This window comes from Oppia nitens, unplaced genomic scaffold (assembly GCF_028296485.1).
Source record: "Oppia nitens isolate AA-2021 unplaced genomic scaffold, nextdenovo-longstitch-racon4-pilon3 scaffold8_pilon_pilon_pilon, whole genome shotgun sequence".
In the NCBI taxonomy this organism is placed as follows: domain Eukaryota; kingdom Metazoa; phylum Arthropoda; class Arachnida; order Sarcoptiformes; family Oppiidae; genus Oppia; species Oppia nitens.
Window position 1 is genome coordinate 384,866 of NW_026533252.1, and position 22,569 is coordinate 407,434.

At 24.7% G+C, this 22,569-nt stretch overlaps 4 protein-coding genes across 4 annotated transcripts; 3 read left to right on the forward strand and 1 right to left on the reverse strand.

Moving 5' to 3' along the window:
• The first annotated feature begins 3,398 nt into the window (after window positions 1-3,398).
• Window positions 3,399-4,710, forward strand: LOC128963966 (endophilin-A-like). Its single transcript, XM_054310519.1, has one exon. It carries the CDS (start codon window positions 3,412-3,414, stop codon window positions 4,624-4,626), a length of 1,215 nt encoding a protein of 404 aa, XP_054166494.1. The 5' UTR covers window positions 3,399-3,411; the 3' UTR covers window positions 4,627-4,710.
• Window positions 4,711-8,206: 3,496 nt separating this feature from the next.
• LOC128963978 (endo-1,4-beta-xylanase A-like) lies at window positions 8,207-9,316 on the forward strand. Its single transcript, XM_054310533.1, has 2 exons — window positions 8,207-8,275; window positions 8,357-9,316. The coding sequence occupies exons 1-2, from the start codon at window positions 8,229-8,231 to the stop codon at window positions 9,303-9,305; spliced, it is 996 nt and encodes a 331-aa protein (XP_054166508.1). The 5' UTR covers window positions 8,207-8,228; the 3' UTR covers window positions 9,306-9,316.
• Window positions 9,317-11,146: 1,830 nt separating this feature from the next.
• On the forward strand, window positions 11,147-12,944 carry LOC128964037 (uncharacterized). The gene is made up of 4 exons (XM_054310595.1): window positions 11,147-11,492; window positions 11,557-12,138; window positions 12,539-12,658; window positions 12,865-12,944. The coding sequence occupies exons 1-4, from the start codon at window positions 11,147-11,149 to the stop codon at window positions 12,942-12,944; spliced, it is 1,128 nt and encodes a 375-aa protein (XP_054166570.1).
• A 1,541-nt stretch (window positions 12,945-14,485) lies between these two features.
• On the reverse strand, window positions 14,486-16,203 carry LOC128963957 (lysosomal protective protein-like). The gene is made up of 4 exons (XM_054310508.1): window positions 15,580-16,203; window positions 15,307-15,496; window positions 14,739-15,182; window positions 14,486-14,663 (listed from the first exon to the last, which is right to left on the reverse strand). Exons 1-4 carry the CDS (start codon window positions 16,154-16,156, stop codon window positions 14,492-14,494), a joined length of 1,383 nt encoding a protein of 460 aa, XP_054166483.1. The 5' UTR covers window positions 16,157-16,203; the 3' UTR covers window positions 14,486-14,491.
• Window positions 16,204-22,569: the final 6,366 nt, after the last annotated feature.

The window sequence follows — 22,569 nt, forward strand, 5'->3', positions numbered from 1 at the left end:
ATTTATAAAATATAAAAAATTATATTTAAAATAATTTTAGTTAAATGATAGAAATATTAAATTATCATAATCATAAGTCATTTAACTAATTTCTAGATGAGTAAAACATATTTATCACTTTTAAAACAATGCCATAATTATAATTATGGTGAAACACAATTAGGTGATCCAACAAGTAATTTATCATTTATTGTATTTGGATTTAGTAAAGTATGTACAGTATTGACAATTTAGTTAATATTTGTAATTTTTTTAATTAATTGATTATTTTATTAAATTAATAATTTAGTCAATTTGTTTGTTTGAAAATGAAATACTGAGTGCATTAACTATTGGTTCATTCAATAAGTTTAATGTTACGCTTAGGATATTAAAACCACAAATAAACACTCAAACATATATGGAAAATAATCAAGTAAAATATTTTTATAATTAATAAATGTTAATATTTTAAAATTATTATTTTTATATTATAAATTATTATTGATTTATATAATAAGGAAGTGGATCTGGCACTGACCCCATGGGGAATGGACAAAAATTTTATGACATTCGCAAATGGACAATGGTTTAAGCAAGAGTACAATATGGTTATTCTCAGTGCACTTAATTATAATGGCAATGAGTTAATGACCATGCTTAATGTTTTCTCATTAACAACATGGATGCTAATATTATTATCAATACTGTTTGTTTCAATTATACAATATATTTCATTCAAATTTTATGTTGATAAAAGTATATATCAATAATAATTATAAATCTATTTAAAAACATTTAATTAGTTTTATTATTCAAATTTAGATTACCAAGTATACTTATTAAATATTATTTTTGAAACTTTAAGTAATTTATTAAATCAATACAAATCAAATCATTTGCCTGAAATAATGTATATTATTTGGTCGCTTTCGGCACTAATATTGTCCACATTTTTCTGTAATGTTATTCTCTCATCAATTGTTAAAATAGATTTTAAAAACATTAATTCATTGGAAGAGTTAGTATATAATACCGATTCAAAAGCGATTGTAATAAATCAATCAAACATTTATTGGGAGTATAAAAATCATTTTGAATACAATACTTATCTTTATAAATATCTATATATTTTATGGAAAACAAATCGAGTTGTGTTTGTAGACGATGAACACATTGATAAAAGTCAATTGAAAGTAATTTTCTAATAAATATTAAAATATTTTAATTTATAATTATTTTTATAAATTATTCTTTTAATTTAGAAAATTTTACAAAAAGTTTCCGACAGAGAACTGGTATATTTGAGAGACGAGTCAACACTTTGGGAACGTATGACAACTAATCAAGAGTTGGGACTATCACTGAGTGAACGAAAATATTTTTCAAATCTATTGGGACATCCCGTTAATAAAGCGTACACTAAATCCAGACAAATTGTTTTAAAAATGTATAAATTATCATAAAATTTATAAAGTATTGCTATTATATCTTAAATTAATAATAATTTTGAGCATAGGATCAAAATTATGGTCGAATCGGGCATTAATGTAAATTGTCAGCTTAGGTATAGTATTTCAACAAAAATGGACGGTGCTAAAAAATTGAGACACCAGTTAAAGTATAGCAACAAATATACAGAAAGATATTTAAGGTTTTATCAAATTAATCAAAATGGACAGGGTGATCAAATTATTGAACTCAAATTTATTGCAAATTTATTCATTGGACTAATCATTAGTTGTGCCATAAATTTATTTATATTGACACTTGAGCTTGCTTATTTTTATTTAGACGTGGTTCACATATTATGTTCGCACTTTTAAGAAATCTAGACCCCCTTCTTCCCCCATGTTCGCAATTGTTCGCATGTAATCATTTAAAAAAATTACGTTCGCATGTTCCTAAGCGCTACTCCCCCCTCACCCACAAGAAATAAAATATCTAAATGCGAACGTTCTTAAAGTCTCTACCCCTCCCCTACCCCTCGTTCTCAAAAGTTCGCTTTACCCCCCCTCCCCTCAAGTGCGAACGTAATATGTGAACCACGCCTTATCAAAATAAAACTTTTCTAAATAATAGTATTAATAAATAATATTATTGTTATATTAATAAAATGTAACAAATATCATTGTTATCATAGAAGTTAAACATTATTGTTTTAAACATTAAAAATTTATATAATTAATAGTACTGGTAAATTATTTTATGCATTATTGTGTAATTTTTAGATTTTTTCACATTAATAAAATAATTTTACTAAATAATCATAAAATACTATTTTAGATATGAGTTATTTTGTGTATAATATTGATATGGTTTCGATGACTAACAGCCTCACAGACACTTTCATCAACACTAATGCACTTTCTTATAGTCATTGATATCAACAGTGATGTAAACGATGCGAAAGATTTTGGACGAGAATAAGGATACCCGAGATTTGTGGGAAAATTGTTTTTTTATTATGTAATTCAAAAAATAAATAACTGTATGATATTTCAAATATTGTATTTATAACTATTTAATTTACCAGTAATATTATTTTTTTATTACTATATAAGCTTATAAAGTAACGGACATTGAAACTTAATATTGTGTAATTTTGTTTTAATAATTTAAAACATTTATTATATTTAAACATCTATTGGATAGACGTTTCTACAATACTATAACATTCAACTATTATTATATTTTCAGTTTTTATATTAATAAAAATTGCAATTTAAAATGACATGAATTTTTTTTATTATCAATAATTTAAGTTTAAGTTGTTGACATTGCAAAAATTCATTATAAAACTACCTTTATAGTAAAATAAGCACATGTATGTAGTATACTATGTAAAATATTTAGTACCTATATTAATGTATACTATTTACTGCTTATAGATTAATAACTACCTGTGCATTACTGGTAAGTTTAGTTTGTATACATGATTTTTATTACCTGAAAGGTTACTATTGGATATTATCTGTTAAACTTTAGGTATTAACAAATATTTTAATCAATTTATTTATTTACAATATACTATTGTAATATCACAGATACTTATAGATAAATATTAAAATGTCTTTTATTGTTACTGGGGATTGAAAATTCACAAAAAAATCAATATTATATTTATTAAAAATAATTAATTCGTTAATTTATTTTATGTCATTCTATTGTTTTGTGTTAATACATAATTTTATTATTAATTAAATATTATATAATATTTGAAATATAAAGGTATATAATATAAAAATATTTATTATATGAAAGTATTTTTAATGTTTAAAATTAAATAATCTGTAAAATTGCGTTAAATATATAAAATAAAATTATACTATAAAAATATATATATATAATATACTTTTGTTTGACAATTATAACAAATAATTAACAATACAATACTTAATTTACTACCAGTGGTGACAATTGTGAACAATTATGTCTTTGTCGGGCCTAAAGAAACAGTACAATAAAGCCAATCAGTTTGTGAGCGAACGTATCGGCGGAGCGGAGGCCACAAAATCTAGCGATTATTTTGTTGAGTTGGAAAAGAAAACAGATATCACTCAACACGTGGTCCATGAAATGCTCGACAAAACCCGAGACGTGTTATATCCGAATCCCGCATTGAGAGCCCGAGTGGCGGTCAATACAAAATTAATGGGTAACAAAAATGACCGATATGTGCACCCGGAGCTTGAGTTGGCTGACAGTATGTACCGATACGGAAAACAGTTCGATAATGATAATACTTTCGGTCAAAGTTTAGTCGATATGGGAGAGACACTCAAAAAGTTGACTGACATTAAGTACAGTTTTGAAGATCAAATAAAAGACAAGTTTTTGGATCCATTAATGCGTTTGCAATCAAATGAACTGAAACAATGTCAGTCTCATCGCAAAAAACTTGAGTCCAGACGTTTAGACTATGATTGTCACAAACGAAAGAAACAAAAGGGCGGAAATGTTTCGGAGTTGGATCTGAAACTATCAGAAGACAAGTATAACGAGTCATATGAGTTGGCATCCATGGCAATGGAGAACCTGATGGCACTCGAAATGGATCAATTGATACACATGACTGCTCTGTCTGAGGCACTCTATGATTATCATATCAAGTGTGCAGATGTATTGAAAAATGTTGTCAATCACTTGAACAGTAAGTCTACGCCATCCACACCATTGCAAACACCTATTTATTCAAAACCCAATACATATCCCGATCTGTGGCCAACAACTGCTCAAAAATCACAGACATTGCCAAAGACAACTTATTGTCCAAAACCGACAACTTATTCTCAGAAACCAACTGATCCTCCAATGAATACAGTAAACCAATACAGAGGTGTTGTTGAGTCAGTTAAGTTCATCAATAAACAAAACAATGTAGTGATGGGCGCTTCCAAACCATCCATAAGAAATAAACCGATTTTGCCGACGACAGCAAAACCAATGTTTGTGCCAAAGAAACCCAAGTGTCGAGCGTTGTATGACTTTGACGCACAAAATGCCGATGAATTGACTTTAAGAACAGGAGATATCATTGAACTGAACAAACGAGTCGACGATAACTGGTTTGAGGGCACACTTAACGGTCGCACCGGACTATTCCCTACCAATTATGTCGATGTCTTAATTCCTCTCAATCAGTGATAAGCAATGCATAGGATTTTTACTCAATTACTTATTCAATATATTAATTGTTGAAGTTTTCAAAGTTACATCAAAATGACAAAACTTTAAATTAAAGTTAATTTATGCCAATTTTTAAATTCTAGTATTAATTTTGCAAAATTTCTCAATAATTAGATATCATATGAAATTATTTTAAATATATTATTATCAAAAACAAGATCTTATGATATATTTTAAGATCTAACATTAATAATTAGTTTTATATAATTAATTTTAATAATAATGTTTAATATATTTTATATATATAAATATTATGCAATTTTGAAATAACTTAATTATAATTTTCAAATTAAACAATCAATATAAAAATTAATTTTCTAATCTATTGTGAAACAATTATAAAAAAATAAAATAACAATTATAATTTTATCTGTAATTTATTTATTTAGAAAGTCAACAAATGCACAACTTTTAAATGTTTTAAAATTTAAACTGAAATCATAACAATAGCAATAATAGCCATTAATGTGGTCTCAAATGATACACAAAATTGATTCAATCTATAACTTGTCTAATATTCACAACCGTGTGATAAATAATTCAAATGTTTTGATGACTAATTAAGATAACATCATATTTTTAAACAATACATCTATAAATTATTAATTCAACATGGTCATTCATTATAAAATAATGTACATTTTAATGCTTTATAATATGAACAAATTCATATTAGTTAAGTAATTTTTAAAAATATATTATTTATATAACTAATACTATTAATACTATATATTTATTTAAAACAGTATCCTTAAAAACATGTCTTTTTAAACTTTTTATTTTTGAATGTAATATAGTATTTATTAAATATTTAATAAACAATAGTTTGACACTAGAGTCTTAATATACTGTAGCAAAAAATACTCTATAATTAGTAGTGACTTTAGATATATGTGACTAAAATTAGTGTTTTATTGAATGAAATATTTTCTTAAAATAGTCAAAATATGTGGTTATAATTACTTTAAAGTCAAAATATGTTATTATATTTAATAAAAATTTAAAAATTGTGTTACAATTAATGATAAATTAATATTTTATTTTTTCTTATTAATACTTAAATACATAAATTAAAATTATATAATTTTTAAACTCTTTGTATAAATTAAAATCAATACAAATAAATCTTTAAATCTTATTGTCTTTTAGTAAACATTAGAAATTAGTAGAATTTTAGAAAACATATAAATATTATGTTACAGTATTTGTCTAAAATTATCAAATATTAATAATGTATAATACATTGCATAAACATAAAATGCTTGTTATTTATTTTAAAATATTGAAAACAATAATACATATCAAGCATTAAGTTTGAGTGAAAATTTTGACGTCATAGTATTGTTTGAATTCAAAATAATAATATACTGTATATATATACAGGGGTCCTCAAAAATTTTTCTCCAAAATTAGATAAACTTAATATAAATACATCAGGGTTAAGCAAGGTTTTGGATTTTAGGGGGGGGTAGACCGGGGTAAAATTTACAAAATTCTCAAAAAATCTTGGGGGGGGGGGGTATTGGGTGGGGTAAGATTTTTATTGCATTTTTAAACGGCAATTTTTTCAAAAATCCAAAATCAAGGGGGGGGGGTCTAGAGAAAATTCCCTAAAAATTCCTTAAGTTCCCGAATATTCCCATGTAAATTCAATAAAATTCCCACAAGTTCCCGTATAAATTCCCGGGAAAATAGGTAAAATTTCCAAAAATATAAAAAAAAACTTAAAAAACTTAAAAATTAACAAAAATTTAAATTTTAATAAAAAATAAATATTTTTTAAAAAATTTTTTTTAAATTAATAAAAACTTAAATTTTAACAAAAAAAAATAAAATAATGTATTTAAGATTTAAAAATAGTTGATAAAAGCATTAATGATACACTATGAGTTATTTTTAGTATTTTAATAATTTTTAACTTTTAACATAATTAATTTTTTAAACAATACTTAATGTTTATAGTTTGTTATATATTTTTATTTTTATACAAATACTGACTGAATACTACTTATTTAACTCAAATTTCGTTAAAGTTTAATTATATTAAGTACAAAATTGAAAATATTTTTAAATTTTTTATTTAAAATTTAAAAATTATTAATAAAAACATAAGTATTTATTGTTTTATTAACTTCTTAAACTTATATTTAAATTGTAATATGATTACTCTTTTCAACAAATAGGTAATTTTTAATTTTTTAGTTTATTTTAATTAAAATAATGTTATTTTTTTGAAGACTTTTAACGTTATTTTAACTATTTTTAATCAATAATTAGATTTTTATAAATATTAAAATTACCCTTACCCTTACCCCCCCCTACCCCCCCCCCTTACTTAACCCTGAAATACATATATTTTATTTATTGTAAAAATTTTATATAAATAAATAAATAAAAGTGTTATAAATATTTTAATTATTAATCGTGTTAAAAAAATAACAATATATCATAAATAAAATACATAATATTTTAAAACGAAAAATAATTAAACGCATCATTATCATTATTAATTTCCTCAGTTTCTTCAATATTGTCATCAAGTTTAGCTTTTTTGTTTTTATCTAAAAAAATTAAAATTGTTAAGATCAGTAAAAAATAAAATAAAATAAAATTACCAAAATTTCTATCAATTTCTGCGTTTGTATGTAATAAAGCAAATTGTTGAGCTATATTTAATGCATCAAAATCTTTTAAAAATGAACCGTCGATTTTAATTTATAAAATTTTTACATAAAAATAAAATATATGTATTTATATTAAATTTATCTAATTTTGGAGATAATTTTTTGAGGACCCCTGTATATATATATATATATTATTATTTTGATTTCAAACAATACTATATGACGTCAAAATTTTCACTCAAACTTAATGCTTGATACATATACTAGAATAACATAAGAAAAATGTATTTTAACTATTATTTTCCATTATATTATAGTTATATGCAAAATATGTGCTTATATTTGATAATATGTGATTACCTTTAAAAATATGTTATATGTGTTTATGTGACTAAAACTTTTGCCATAATAATCAGTTTACAATCAATTGCTTATATATCTAATTATTTTGTTAATATCTTTAATCACTTATTAGTAATTATTAATTAGTTAAAAAATAGCTAATAGTGAAAATACATTACAAAATAGTAAATTTACGTAAAAATGTACTTATTGTATATTTTAAGAAATAATTTTTTTATTAGTTTTGATTTTACGATCAATTAGTTCATTTTTATTGATTATTTTTAATAAATAAATTAGTAAATAGTATTTATCATACATTTTAATATATTATTTGTATGTTTTAGTAAATTATTATTTGGTACAACATATCTAAAACTTTAATAATTATTTATAACTTACAGTACATATATATACGAGTAATAAGTTTATATGTTCCTCACAATCAATAATAAATAAGATATTGATTAATATATCTTTTATTTTCAAACACTTGTAATATCTATTATTTTATGTATTTGTTAATAAAAAAATGTATATAAATAGTGTAACAAATGAATTAATTTATTATTTTATATCATTTACTTTGCAAAAATGTCTTTATTTAAAACATCAATTGTTTTGGTTTCACTATTATTTGTGTAATTAATTTTATATTTATTTATTTATTATTTATATTAATTATTAATTAAATAAAACAAAACTATTTAATGTATTTTTAGGTGCATAGAAGCGCACTTACGTGATAAGGCTAAACAAAAATATATTGGGACAGCACTGGCAGCACATGCACTGTCCGATCCAGAGTACAATCAGATGGCGGGCGCAGAGTTTAATAGTGCGTCGCCTGAAAATGAGATGAAATGGGCGGCACTGGAGACCAGTCGCGGACACTATAACTTTGGTGACGCCGACAAACTTGTCGCTTACGCACAACAACACGACATGAAAATGCGTGGACACACCTTCTTATGGCACCGGAGGATACCGGCCTATGCAGAGGCACTTCATGGAAATAAAGCAGAACTCGAGAAAGTAGTCAAAGAGCACATCACAAAAGTTGCCACACATTTCAAGGGTAAGATATATGCCTGGGATGTGGTTAATGAAGTGCTCAACGAAGACGGATCGGGCAATAAGTTGAGGAAAGGCCTATTTTTGGATACATTGGGTCCGAGCTATGTTGAGGAGGCTTTCCGTACGGCACACGCAGCTGATCCAAACGCCAAACTCTATATCAATGATTACGGTATTGAAGGCAAAAACAAAAAGAGTGATGCCTTGTATGAGTTGGTAAAAGAGTGGAAAGCAAAAGGTGTGCCCATACATGGTGTGGGAGTTCAGGCCCACTTCAGAGAGGGTGGCGTTGCCTCCACATTACACGAAAATTTGAAACGATTTGCTGATTTAGGCTTAGATGTAGCCATAACTGAGCTGAATATAAGATATAAGCTACCAGGGTCGGCAGATAAAAAGGCTAAACAAGCACAAGACTATGAAAAGGCATTCTCCGCCTGTAAAACCATTCCTCGATGTGTTGGCGTTACGGTCTGGGGATTCACTGATAAATACTCAAATATATTTGATAAAGGCTATGGGGAACAGGAGCTCTGGGATCAACATTATAAACCTAAGAGTGCTGTGAATGCGGTTGAAAAAGAACTCATATAAAAAATAGATGACTTGAAATCAAATATATGATTTTATATAAAAACTATTTTGTAAATTTTTATTAAATAATAAAATTTTATTGTAATTGTTTATATTTGAAAACTTATTTTATTAAAAAATTATAGATATTAATTTTATGTTTAGTTAACAAAAATGTTTTAAAGATTTCAAATACATTAAATAATATAATCTATTGTTTATTTTATTGAAGAAAATTCATAATTACTATTTATTAAATTTACTATAAAAAGATTATAATTATAAATATAGAAAAACTGTATATTTTATTATTAATTTTAAAAATTGAATTAAATGTGTTATTTTACTCGCATTTTAAATAGTAACATGTAATTTAACTTATTTTTAAAGTATTAAAATTATTATTAAATAAAATATTATTAAAAATACTGTGTGACATTATTTTAAAACTTTAAGTTAAAGTTAAACATAATAATTTATTATAAATTTTAAATTGTCAATTATTAGCAATTGTTATTTAATAACTAAACACTGTACAATTAATGTATAATTATAGTACTATACCTAAAATATTATAAAAAAAAACTATTAATAAACTCTAAATTTATATTTAATTATATTTAATATCTAATTTATATTTAATAAACTCTAAAGTACTGTACAAGGTTAAATTTTATTATATGTAACATAATAAATATTTAATTATAAATCACTAAATCAAAAATAAATTATAGAATTATATTATGTAACAAATAATATTTTTTTACACTTAATTAATTTAAAAAATAAAAATAATACATTTCTAATTGTAACTAAATATTAAGTAGCATTTAAAAAATGTATTACTTTTAAATTACTTTTTATTTGTTTATACTAAATTATTACTTAAATGAATTGTATATAATATAATAAATACGTACTATATATTATATGGGGCATCAGTTTATAACTTTTTAATATTTGTTTTATTATAAATTATTGATTTGTGTAATATATAAAAATGATTTTTAAACTTTTGATTTAGTTCACTGTGCATACAATTATAAATGCAATAACATGACTGAACACATAACTATTATTAAATAAAACTAATTGTTAAAACTAAAATACAACAAAATCATAACATAAAAACAGATGTTTTATTTGAAAACATATTATTTAATAGAAAGTATATAAAATTTATTTATCGCAATGAAATATTAAAATTCTTAATACTAATGATACAAAATTAATTAAAATTGTAATTTTATGACAATACTAAAATATTTTATTATATTTTGTAAAATTTAATAATGTGTGTTAATATCAGTTTAAGTCGTCAATTATATATCAACTAATTTATTACAATCATGTTAATAAAATTGTCAAAATTAGATTTTTATTTATATTGTTATACTGGAATATTATTATTCGAGCATGCTGCATTTGTAAGTATAAATATATTTTTATTAATTTACATAATTATGAAATGTATCATTTGTTTATATTATTAATAATTTTTTTTATTATTGTATATATTTCTAAAAAAATAAACAAAACAATTAAATATTAAATAAATTTATTTTATTTATTATATTAAGGCATTGGGTATATCAATACTCGGACCTACTTATGTTGACCTAACATATGTGTTAAACACTTCCATACAAAACATTTCGCAAATTGCAATATTCTTATGCATTGGAAATATTTTGGGCACTTTATGTAAAAATATAAAAATAATTATTTAATTATTCATTTTTTAGTTTATCTTAATTGTTATTTATTTGTAATATATAATTATTGATAATTTTGTATAATTAGGTGGATTACTATTTACAATATGCAATCGACAATTAATTGTCATATTATTTATGTTGGTAATGGCAGCTAGTACAATTATTATACCATTGACAACACAGTTATGGCAAATATATACCTGTGCATTCATATTTGGTTTGGGGACTGGTGTGTGGTTAGCTGCCTATTACACCTGGATAATTGAGATATGGCAGTCCAGATCGGGTCCATTAGTGTTTTTATCACAACTTATGTATGGAATTGGTTTTGTTTTTGGACCCATTTTAGACAAACCATTTTTGACGGGAGATATCAATGACAGGAGAAATGAGACACAAATGGACAGATCAATAGTTATGATAGACATAGAGAAGCGCAAATCAAAACTAATGGTACCATTTATAGTCAGTGGAGGACTACAAGCACTTTGTATAAATAACATATAAATAGTACAGTAATTTTTAATGTAATTGTTATTTATATTATCTAACAGTTCCTCTATTATTGATAATAATGTTTATCATAAAACCTTACGAAAAACCAAAGCAAGAGATCATTGAAAGTACTGCTAATAGTAATACTAATAATAATGGATCGGTTATTAAGCCAATGGATGGCAAAAAGTGGACCAAATATGCGACAATAATATTGATGACAATTAGTTTATCATCTCTAAACACATTAGAAATTGTATATTTTGGTTTGGGACCCACCTATTTTCAATATGTACCAGCAGGACTGGGAGCACCTACAGCTGCGGCTATCGTATCTGTGATGACAGCCTGTTATACTATTGGACAGGCCTTTAATTTTTTCATAACAATGACTGTTAAACCTATTTATATCATATCATATCATTATGTCATAGCATTTATAGTAATAATTTGTCTTATATTTGTTCAAAACTCTGAGATAGGGTTATGGATAATGAGTGCAGCCATAGGACTGGCTATTTCAGCTCTATTTCCGGGACACATGACTTTCTTTGAGAAATATATTAATATAACCGATAAAGTATCGACTTTTATGTGGTGTATCTGTGGTGTTATCAATACAATCGCAGCCCTTATATTCAGTAGTTWTATCGAAACATTTCACAATGTTTTCATTGTTATTGAAATATCAGTACTTATTATATCATTAATATCATTAGTTATGTTTATTGTAATGAAAAGGTATATATTAACATTTTCATACAAATGTAATAAAAATAATAAATCATAATTAAAATTTGATTTAACTAAATATTTTTTTTTAAATTTATTTTCAATTATCATGTATATAAAATTTAAATTCATTTTTTATACTAATTGTTTAAAAATAATTATTGATAGCAACGCCAATGATAGTAATGAAAGTTCAATAAAAACAAAACTTTTGGGATATTGTTCAATGAAATAACCGATCAATAGAGTCGGTACTGTATTTAAAATAGATGTCGTACACCATAAAAATGTTGATATCTTGTTTGTCAGCTTTAGGTGTTTCTGTATATAAGCCATATGACCGGGAAATAGAGCCGATACACCAAATCCAAGAGTTATACCTAATATCCAAATACAAGTCGTCGAGTTTTGAACCAATAGTAGGAACAGGTATGAGACAAATGCAATAATATAGTGATAGCCGACAATTGTTTTGGTTTTTAGTTTCATTCCGACAAAAAAATTGATGGCATGTCCTGCAGTATAACAGGCTATCATTGTAGACACCAGTGCAGCAGCTGATGGTGCGCTGAATCGGGCAGGTATGAGCTGATAATATGTGGGTCCAAACACAAACAATATCAACTCCATTGTAGTCAATGAGGACAAACAAATTGTCATTAATAAAACTAATGATGCTTTCAATAACACATTCCTATTGTCATCACTTCTTTGATTAGGTTTAACTGCATTTTGATTATAACTTTGCTTTGAATAATGTTTAATAAAATACATTATTAACAGTAGAATTGGGCCTAAAAAATGTATGTAAGAATATTTTAGATATCAATTGTAATCAATGTTTATATACTGTATATACATATATAATGACTAATACTAACAAATGGTTTCAACACAACCCGTTATGAGGAACGGTGTTATGAGTTTAGAGCGTCTTTCGCTAATAGTAATCGCTTGAACAGTCACATTRCCAACACTCGTGTCACCCGTCAGATAGGGTTTGTCTATTAGCGGACCCAACGAGAAGCCCAATCCGAGCATCAACTGTGCGCAGAACAGTACCGGCGCCGACCTGTTTCTCCAGATCTCAAGTATCCATACAAATACAGATACAAACCATACACCGGCAGCCATACCGAACACTAGTGATAAGCAATAGGTCTGCCATAGATGTCTAGTCAATGGTATCAATGTCACAGATATGGCGCCCAATAATAACAATAAACTAATTACTAATTGTCTATTTAGATGTTTGAATGTTAAGCCAGCTATTAAGTATAGTAATATACAAGATAATCATAAAAATAATAAATTAATAATATATAATAACTACATTAAAATACCAAGTGTTCCCAAAAATTGGCCAATTGCTATAAAAATGGAACAGTATGATATATTTTGTATGGATGTTTCAAGTATATAGGTTAGGTCAACATAAGCAGGTCCTATTGTAGAAGTTCCCAATGGCTATTATTTAACAATTAAAAAATTATTTTATATATAAATAAATAATATTTAAAATTACATTACCGTAGCTAAATGACCAATTAGCAATATTGCTGTATAAAAATATAAATCAATATTCATTTTAAAAATTAGATTATGTGAACATTATTTACAAAATTTATATTTTCACTAATTTTTATGTTTTTATTTATTCAATTTTTGTCAAACAAGAAGGTCTGGTATATTTAACTTCAATTGAGATAATTTATTATATATTATATAATTTTTATTAAAGCATTTGAAGTAATATACTGTATGTTTAATTTTGTGCATTAATTAGAAAAACCTTGTAAGTTAACATCACAATTATATTACAGTATTAATTTAATATAATATATTATAATAATATTATACATATATTAAATTATTCACAAATATTTATATAGTTATGAAATATTTAATTCTAATTATTTAACCAATAGTATACCATTTATACAATTTATAATTTAGTATAGAGTATTAAATTTAAATAAAATAAAAGATGTTATGTTCAACAAATGATAAATACTTTATAACAGTTTAATTTTACTCATCATTTGATATAAATTTTAAAGTTATTATAAAATATTTGTTAAATTTGTTACGTTATATATTCATCATAAAGTTATTAKGATAGCAGTAGTTTTCAATAAATGCTCCATAATATCAATATTGTAATTATTAAAAAATAATTAAATTAATCACAATACAGTAAATGAAATTTAATAATATTTATTTAATTATTAATAAAAATAGTAATCATATAACAGTACAGTATTAAAGTTTTGTATTTCCAATCAATGATTTCAATAATTGAAGTCCAGCTTCCGGTTGATCGTATGGCACCATATGTCCGGCACCCCTGACTAACACAAAACTGAATCCTTTTTCGTAGTGCTGTACAAAACCACCGATCACTCCATCAGGCTGTCCATCAACAGTCCATCGACTAATAAATATAATATCATATAATTTATAATAAAATACATCTTTAAATATTAATTAATATCTATTTTACTAATACCGATATTTTTCTGTTTGAGTAAAACCCAATTTGTCGGCAAATCGTTGGTCACCAATAAAGTCGCAGACAGTATCGAAGTCACCGTTATATATAATAAACTTTCCGATCTTATATTTGTTGATCAGATCCAATGTGTTTTGTTCCTGTGTGGCCGTGTGTACCCTTTCATAAGGACCACCACAACCTTCCCATCGACGACTGTTTTCTCGCACATGTATTGCCTTTCGCACAGATTCAGTGTTCAGATATAGTGAGTGTCCGTAATGATAGCAATTGGCTTTGTTATCATTATTATTAAAGTCAACCTTAAAACCTATCCTATCGTAAGCTTGTTTATAATATTTATTGAACAGCTGCTGATAACTGAGATCTGGCGCACAGTTATCATAGATATTATATGGATTGGGTGTACTCACACTTGATTGTCGTACTGAAGCACATTTGCTAATGAATTTTAATTGTAAAACAATTAATGATATGTGTATTGAGATTAAGTATAACTTAATGATAATATAATAATGTATATATATATATATATATATAGTATATTATTAATAGAGTATAATACCTATGATTTGCGGGTTGACTAAAATCGCACTGATGTTCAATAACACCAGCTTTACATTCACAACAATTTTCAGTTAGTTTTTCGTACGTATCTGTTGTRAGTAAGCCATGACCTAAAGCAAAGTCATAACGGGATTGTCCAAAGTTGTCAAACTTATCCTCGTGTATATAACCGTTACCAATAGCCAACCCTTAAAATAACATAATTATTTTTATAACAAAAAACAATTATGAAAATATCATAATAATAATTAAAAAAAACTTTGAAAAATACCTTTTAAATTAATTGTTGAATTGTGTTCATAGATTTGTTTGGCTAACATCGGAATGTAAACTCCGGCATAACTTTCGCCGGTTATATAAAACTGGTTTTTCTTCAAATGCGGATATTTTAGAAAAAAGCTTTCGAGAGCTAAATAGTTATTAAGAGCTGTAGTCTCGTCATTATTATGAGGTTCGGCCACATTGTCTTCATAGCTAAATCCCGTACCGGCAGGTGATTCCATCCATAGTATGTTTGCCACTGAATTCCAGGCAAAGTCGTGTTTCTGTAATGTCTTTCCATCTGAGTTCACCCGAAACGGACCGTTTTCGGTAAACATAGCAAACAGAGAACTACATCCGGGACCGCCAGTCAACCATAAAACTACCGGTGCATTTGCCGCATCTTTTTCACTCTCGACAAACCAATAGAAATGATGTCTGCCTTTCGATGCATTTAAATAACCCGAATATTGTTTGAATTTTGTTGGCTCCGGTAGKCCGGGTAAGGATTTAATTTCATCGTCATTGGCCGCAATCGCCARCAATGACTTTAAATAAATTAGAGACAATACATATAACACTTTCATTATTGTTGTAATCARTTTTTGACTAAATCATTGTCAATATTTAAAGCTTTTATGTGGTTTTTATTTGATACTTATTGCAAATAAATAAGAAATTTAATGGGAATATAACATAATGTTTCAATACTATTTGATTTATAAATTCTTTAATAAATATATCAGTTTTTATTTTTTTAAAATGTATTTATATTTAAAGTTAAATATTTGATTAAAAAATGCTGTTATCTAGTTGTGCCACATTAATAAATATATACTCTTTTATACACATTATTATACAGTATATAATATTAAAGGTCATGTAGTATATGCTGATAATAAATTAATATTATATCCATTTAATAAAATGTATAATAAGGTAAAACTATTTATTTTATTAATTATAATACAGTAAAAAGATATGAAAAATGATGAAACAGAGAAAATAAGAAATAGCAAGTTTTAGTATCAAAATTAAATATTTTATTAAATATGTTATTTCTATAATGCTTAAGATAAATTAAAATTTAATAGTGAGAAAAAATTATTTTATTATTTTTTAATAATATAGTATATTATTTTCAAAAAAAACTTGAAAAGTTTTGTTTACTGAAATCTATAATGGCTTTTTGAGTCTGTCTGTCTGTAGCATTTTTTTTGCGAATTTTGAAATTCTGATTTCAGATTCGGTTAGAGGACTACTAATAATGCATTGAAAAGTTGCATCAAAATTTTGATATCTCTTCGGGAACATAAAAAAAATGGCGGGCAAAATTAAGAAATTTTTAAGAAATTATTTTAGGTATAGATTTGTATAAAGCATCAAAAACAAGCATAAGAAATATGCATTAAAATTTTGATATCTCTTCGGGAACAGAAAAAATGGCGGATTTGAGAAATATTTTCATGAAATTACCTTTATTTTTACTGTTTTAGATACAATTGTTGACTTATATAATAAACTGAGCATATTGTATAAAAATATTGCGTCAACATTAATATTGAGTCAACATTAATATTGCATCAATATTTAATAAATATAAATAAAGTGAAAATATTATTTAACGTCTCAGTTCTAGTAGAGCCATCGAATAGACAACATGTAAGTAAATTAATAATTAAATTATATATTTAAATTATATTTATAATTATTTAATAAAATTTATTTTTATTTTCTGTTTGTTATTTTAATAACTACGTCAACAATAATATTGCGTCATTATTTAATATTGTGACAACATTATTATTGCGTCAACATTTAATATTGCGTCACTAATAAATATTGCGTCATTATTTAATATTGCGTCATTATTTAATATTGAATCAACATTTAATATTGCGTCATTATTTAATATTGCGTCACTATTTAATATTGCGTCATTATTTAATATTGCATCACTATTTAATATTGCGTCATTATTTAATATTGCATCAACATTTAATATTGCGTGATTATTTAATATTGCGTCATTATTTAATATTGCGTCAACATTTAATATTGCGTCACTATTTAATATTGCGTCATTATTTAATATTCATCACTATTTAATATTGCGTCATTATTTAATATTGCATCAACATTTAATATTGCGTCATTATTTAATATTGCGTCATTATTTAATATTGAATCAACATTATTGCGTCACTATACAATATTGCGTCAACATTTAATATTGCATCAACATTTAATATTGCGTTACATTTAATATTGCATCACTATTTAATATTGAGTCAACATTATTATTCGTCACTATTTAATATTGCGTCAATATTTAATATTGCGTCACTATTTAATATTGCGTCATTATTTAATATTGAAGCAACATTATTATTGTGTCACTATTTAATATTGCGTCCACATTTAATATTGCGTCAACATTTAATATTGCGTCACTAATAAATATTGCGTCATTATTTAATATTGCGTCATTATTTAATATTGAATCAACATTTAATATTGCGTCATTATTTAATATTGCGTCACTATTTAATATTGCGTCATTATTTAATATTGCATCACTATTTAATATTGCGTCATTATTTAATATTGCATCAACATTTAATATTGCGTCATTATTTAATATTCATCACTATTTAATATTGCGTCATTATTTAATATTGCATCAACATTTAATATTGCGTCATTATTTAATATTGCGTCATTATTTAATATTGAATCAACATTATTGCGTCACTATACAATATTGCGTCAACATTTAATATTGCATCAACATTTAATATTGCGTTACATTTAATATTGCATCAAAATTTAATATTGAGTCAACATTATTATTCGTCACTATTTAATATTGCGTCAATATTTAATATTGCGTCACTATTTAATATTGCGTCATTATTTAATATTGAAGCAACATTATTATTGTGTCACTATTTAATATTGTGTCCACATTTAATATTGCGTCAACATTTAATATTGCGTCAACATTTAATATTGCGTCATTATTTAATATTGAATCAACATTATTGCGTCACTATACAATATTGCGTCAACATTTAATATTGCATCAACATTTAATATTGCGTTACATTTAATATTGCATCAAAATTTAATATTGAGTCAACATTATTATTCGTCACTATTTAATATTGCGTCAATATTTAATATTGCGTCACTATTTAATATTGCGTCATTATTTAATATTGAAGCAACATTATTATTGTGTCACTATTTAATATTGCGTCCACATTTAATATTGCGTCAACATTTAATATTGCGTCAACATTTAATATTGCGTCATTATTTAATATTGCGTCATTATTTAATATTGCGTCAACATTTAATATTGCTTCAACATTTAATATTGCGTAATTATTTAATATTTTGTCAACATTTAATATTGCGTCAACATTTAATATTGTGTCAACATTTAATATTGTGTCAACATTTAATATTGCGTCAACATTTAATATTGTGTCAACATTTAATATTGTGTCAACATTTAATATTGTGTCAACATTTAATATTGCGTCAACATTTAATATTATAAATAAAGAGAAATTATTATTTCAAGTCTCTTGTCAAGTCAATTACTGAGCATATTGTATAAAAATATTGCGTCAACATTAATATTGAGTCAACATTAATATTGCATCAATATTTAATAAATATAAATAAAGTGAAAATATTATTTAACGTCTCAGTTCTAGTAGAGCCATCGAATAGACAACATGTAAGTAAATTAATAATTAAATTATATATTTAAATTATATTTATAATTATTTAATAAAATTTATTTTTATTTTCTGTTTGTTATTTTAATAACTACGTCAACAATAATATTGCGTCATTATTTAATATTGTGACAACATTATTATTGCGTCAACATTTAATATTGCGTCACTAATAAATATTGCGTCATTATTTAATATTGCGTCATTATTTAATATTGAATCAACATTTAATATTGCGTCATTATTTAATATTGCGTCACTATTTAATATTGCGTCATTATTTAATATTGCATCACTATTTAATATTGCGTCATTATTTAATATTGCATCAACATTTAATATTGCGTGATTATTTAATATTGCGTCATTATTTAATATTGCGTCAACATTTAATATTGCGTCACTATTTAATATTGCGTCATTATTTAATATTCATCACTATTTAATATTGCGTCATTATTTAATATTGCATCAACATTTAATATTGCGTCATTATTTAATATTGCGTCATTATTTAATATTGAATCAACATTATTGCGTCACTATACAATATTGCGTCAACATTTAATATTGCATCAACATTTAATATTGCGTTACATTTAATATTGCATCACTATTTAATATTGAGTCAACATTATTATTCGTCACTATTTAATATTGCGTCAATATTTAATATTGCGTCACTATTTAATATTGCGTCATTATTTAATATTGAAGCAACATTATTATTGTGTCACTATTTAATATTGCGTCCACATTTAATATTGCGTCAACATTTAATATTGCGTCAACATTTAATATTGCGTCATTATTTAATATTGCGTCATTATTTAATATTGCGTCAACATTTAATATTGCGTCAACATTTAATATTGCGTAATTATTTAATATTTTGTCAACATTTAATATTGCGTCAACATTTAATATTGTGTCAACATTTAATATTGTGTCAACATTTAATATTGCGTCAACATTTAATATTGTGTCAACATTTAATATTGTGTCAACATTTAATATTGTGTCAACATTTAATATTGCGTCATTATTTAATATTCATCACTATTTAATATTGCGTCATTATTTAATATTGCATCAACATTTAATATTGCGTCATTATTTAATATTGCGTCATTATTTAATATTGAATCAACATTATTGCGTCACTATACAATATTGCGTCAACATTTAATATTGCATCAACATTTAATATTGCGTTACATTTAATATTGCATCAAAATTTAATATTGAGTCAACATTATTATTCGTCACTATTTAATATTGCGTCAATATTTAATATTGCGTCACTATTTAATATTGCGTCATTATTTAATATTGAAGCAACATTATTATTGTGTCACTATTTAATATTGCGTCCACATTTAATATTGCGTCAACATTTAATATTGCGTCAACATTTAATATTGCGTCATTATTTAATATTGAATCAACATTATTGCGTCACTATACAATATTGCGTCAACATTTAATATTGCATCAACATTTAATATTGCGTTACATTTAATATTGCATCAAAATTTAATATTGAGTCAACATTATTATTCGTCACTATTTAATATTGCGTCAATATTTAATATTGCGTCACTATTTAATATTGCGTCATTATTTAATATTGAAGCAACATTATTATTGTGTCACTATTTAATATTGCGTCCACATTTAATATTGCGTCAACATTTAATATTGCGTCAACATTTAATATTGCGTCATTATTTAATATTGCGTCATTATTTAATATTGCGTCAACATTTAATATTGCTTCAACATTTAATATTGCGTAATTATTTAATATTTTGTCAACATTTAATATTGCGTCAACATTTAATATTGTGTCAACATTTAATATTGTGTCAACATTTAATATTGCGTCAACATTTAATATTGTGTCAACATTTAATATTGTGTCAACATTTAATATTGTGTCAACATTTAATATTGCGTCAACATTTAATATTATAAATAAAGAGAAATTATTATTTCAAGTCTCATTTCGAGTTGAGCCGTCAAAGAGACATCATGTAAGTCTTACTTATTTTATTATTACACTTAATAATTAATATTATATTTAAAATAATTATTAAAAATTACTATTATTTGTTATTTCATTAAACTGATAATAGTGTCAACATTAATATTGCGTCAACATTAATATTGCGTCAACATTAATATTGCGTCAACATTAATATTGCGTCAACATTAATATTGCGTCATTATTTAATATTGCGTCACTATTTAATATTGCGTCATTATTTAATATTGCATCACTATTTAATATTGCGTCATTATTTAATATTGCATCAACATTTAATATTGCGTCATTATTTAATATTGCGTCATTATTTAATATTGCGTCAACATTTAATATTGCGTCACTATTTAATATTGCGTCATTATTTAATATTCATCACTATTTAATATTGCGTCATTATTTAATATTGCATCAACATTTAATATTGCGTCATTATTTAATATTGCGTCATTATTTAATATTGAATCAACATTATTGCGTCACTATACAATATTGCGTCAACATTTAATATTGCATCAACATTTAATATTGCGTTACATTTAATATTGCATCACTATTTAATATTGAGTCAACATTATTATTCGTCACTATTTAATATTGCGTCAATATTTAATATTGCGTCACTATTTAATATTGCGTCATTATTTAATATTGAAGCAACATTATTATTGTGTCACTATTTAATATTGCGTCCACATTTAATATTGCGTCAACATTTAATATTGCGTCAACATTTAATATTGCGTCATTATTTAATATTGCGTCATTATTTAATATTGCGTCAACATTTAATATTGCTTCAACATTTAATATTGCGTAATTATTTAATATTTTGTCAACATTTAATATTGCGTCAACATTTAATATTGTGTCAACATTTAATATTGTGTCAACATTTAATATTGCGTCAACATTTAATATTGTGTCAACATTTAATATTGTGTCAACATTTAATATTGTGTCAACATTTAATATTGCGTCAACATTTAATATTATAAATAAAGAGAAATTATTATTTCAAGTCTCATTTCGAGTTGAGCCGTCAAAGAGACAACATGTAAGTCTTACTTATTTTATTATTACACTTAATAATTAATATTATATTTAAAATAATTATTAAAAATTACTATTATTTGTTATTTCATTAAACTGATAATAGTGTCAACATTAATATTGCGTCAACATTAATATTGCGTCAACA

Coding starts and splice junctions, on each gene's coding strand:
- LOC128963966 (XM_054310519.1), top strand. CDS start 3,412: ATGTCTTTGTCGGGCCTAAAGAAACAGTACAATAAAGCCAATCAGTTT.
- LOC128963978 (XM_054310533.1), top strand. CDS start 8,229: ATGTCTTTATTTAAAACATCAATTGTTTTGGTTTCACTATTATTTGT. Junction 8,276..8,356: donor TTGGTTTCACTATTATTTGT/GTAATTAATTTT, acceptor ATGTATTTTTAG/GTGCATAGAAGCGCACTTAC.
- LOC128964037 (XM_054310595.1), top strand. CDS start 11,147: ATGGCAGCTAGTACAATTATTATACCATTGACAACACAGTTATGGCAA. Junction 11,493..11,556: donor TGGAGGACTACAAGCACTTT/GTATAAATAACA, acceptor ATTATCTAACAG/TTCCTCTATTATTGATAATA. Junction 12,659..12,864: donor TGAACCAATAGTAGGAACAG/GTATGAGACAAA, acceptor ACTCCATTGTAG/TCAATGAGGACAAACAAATT.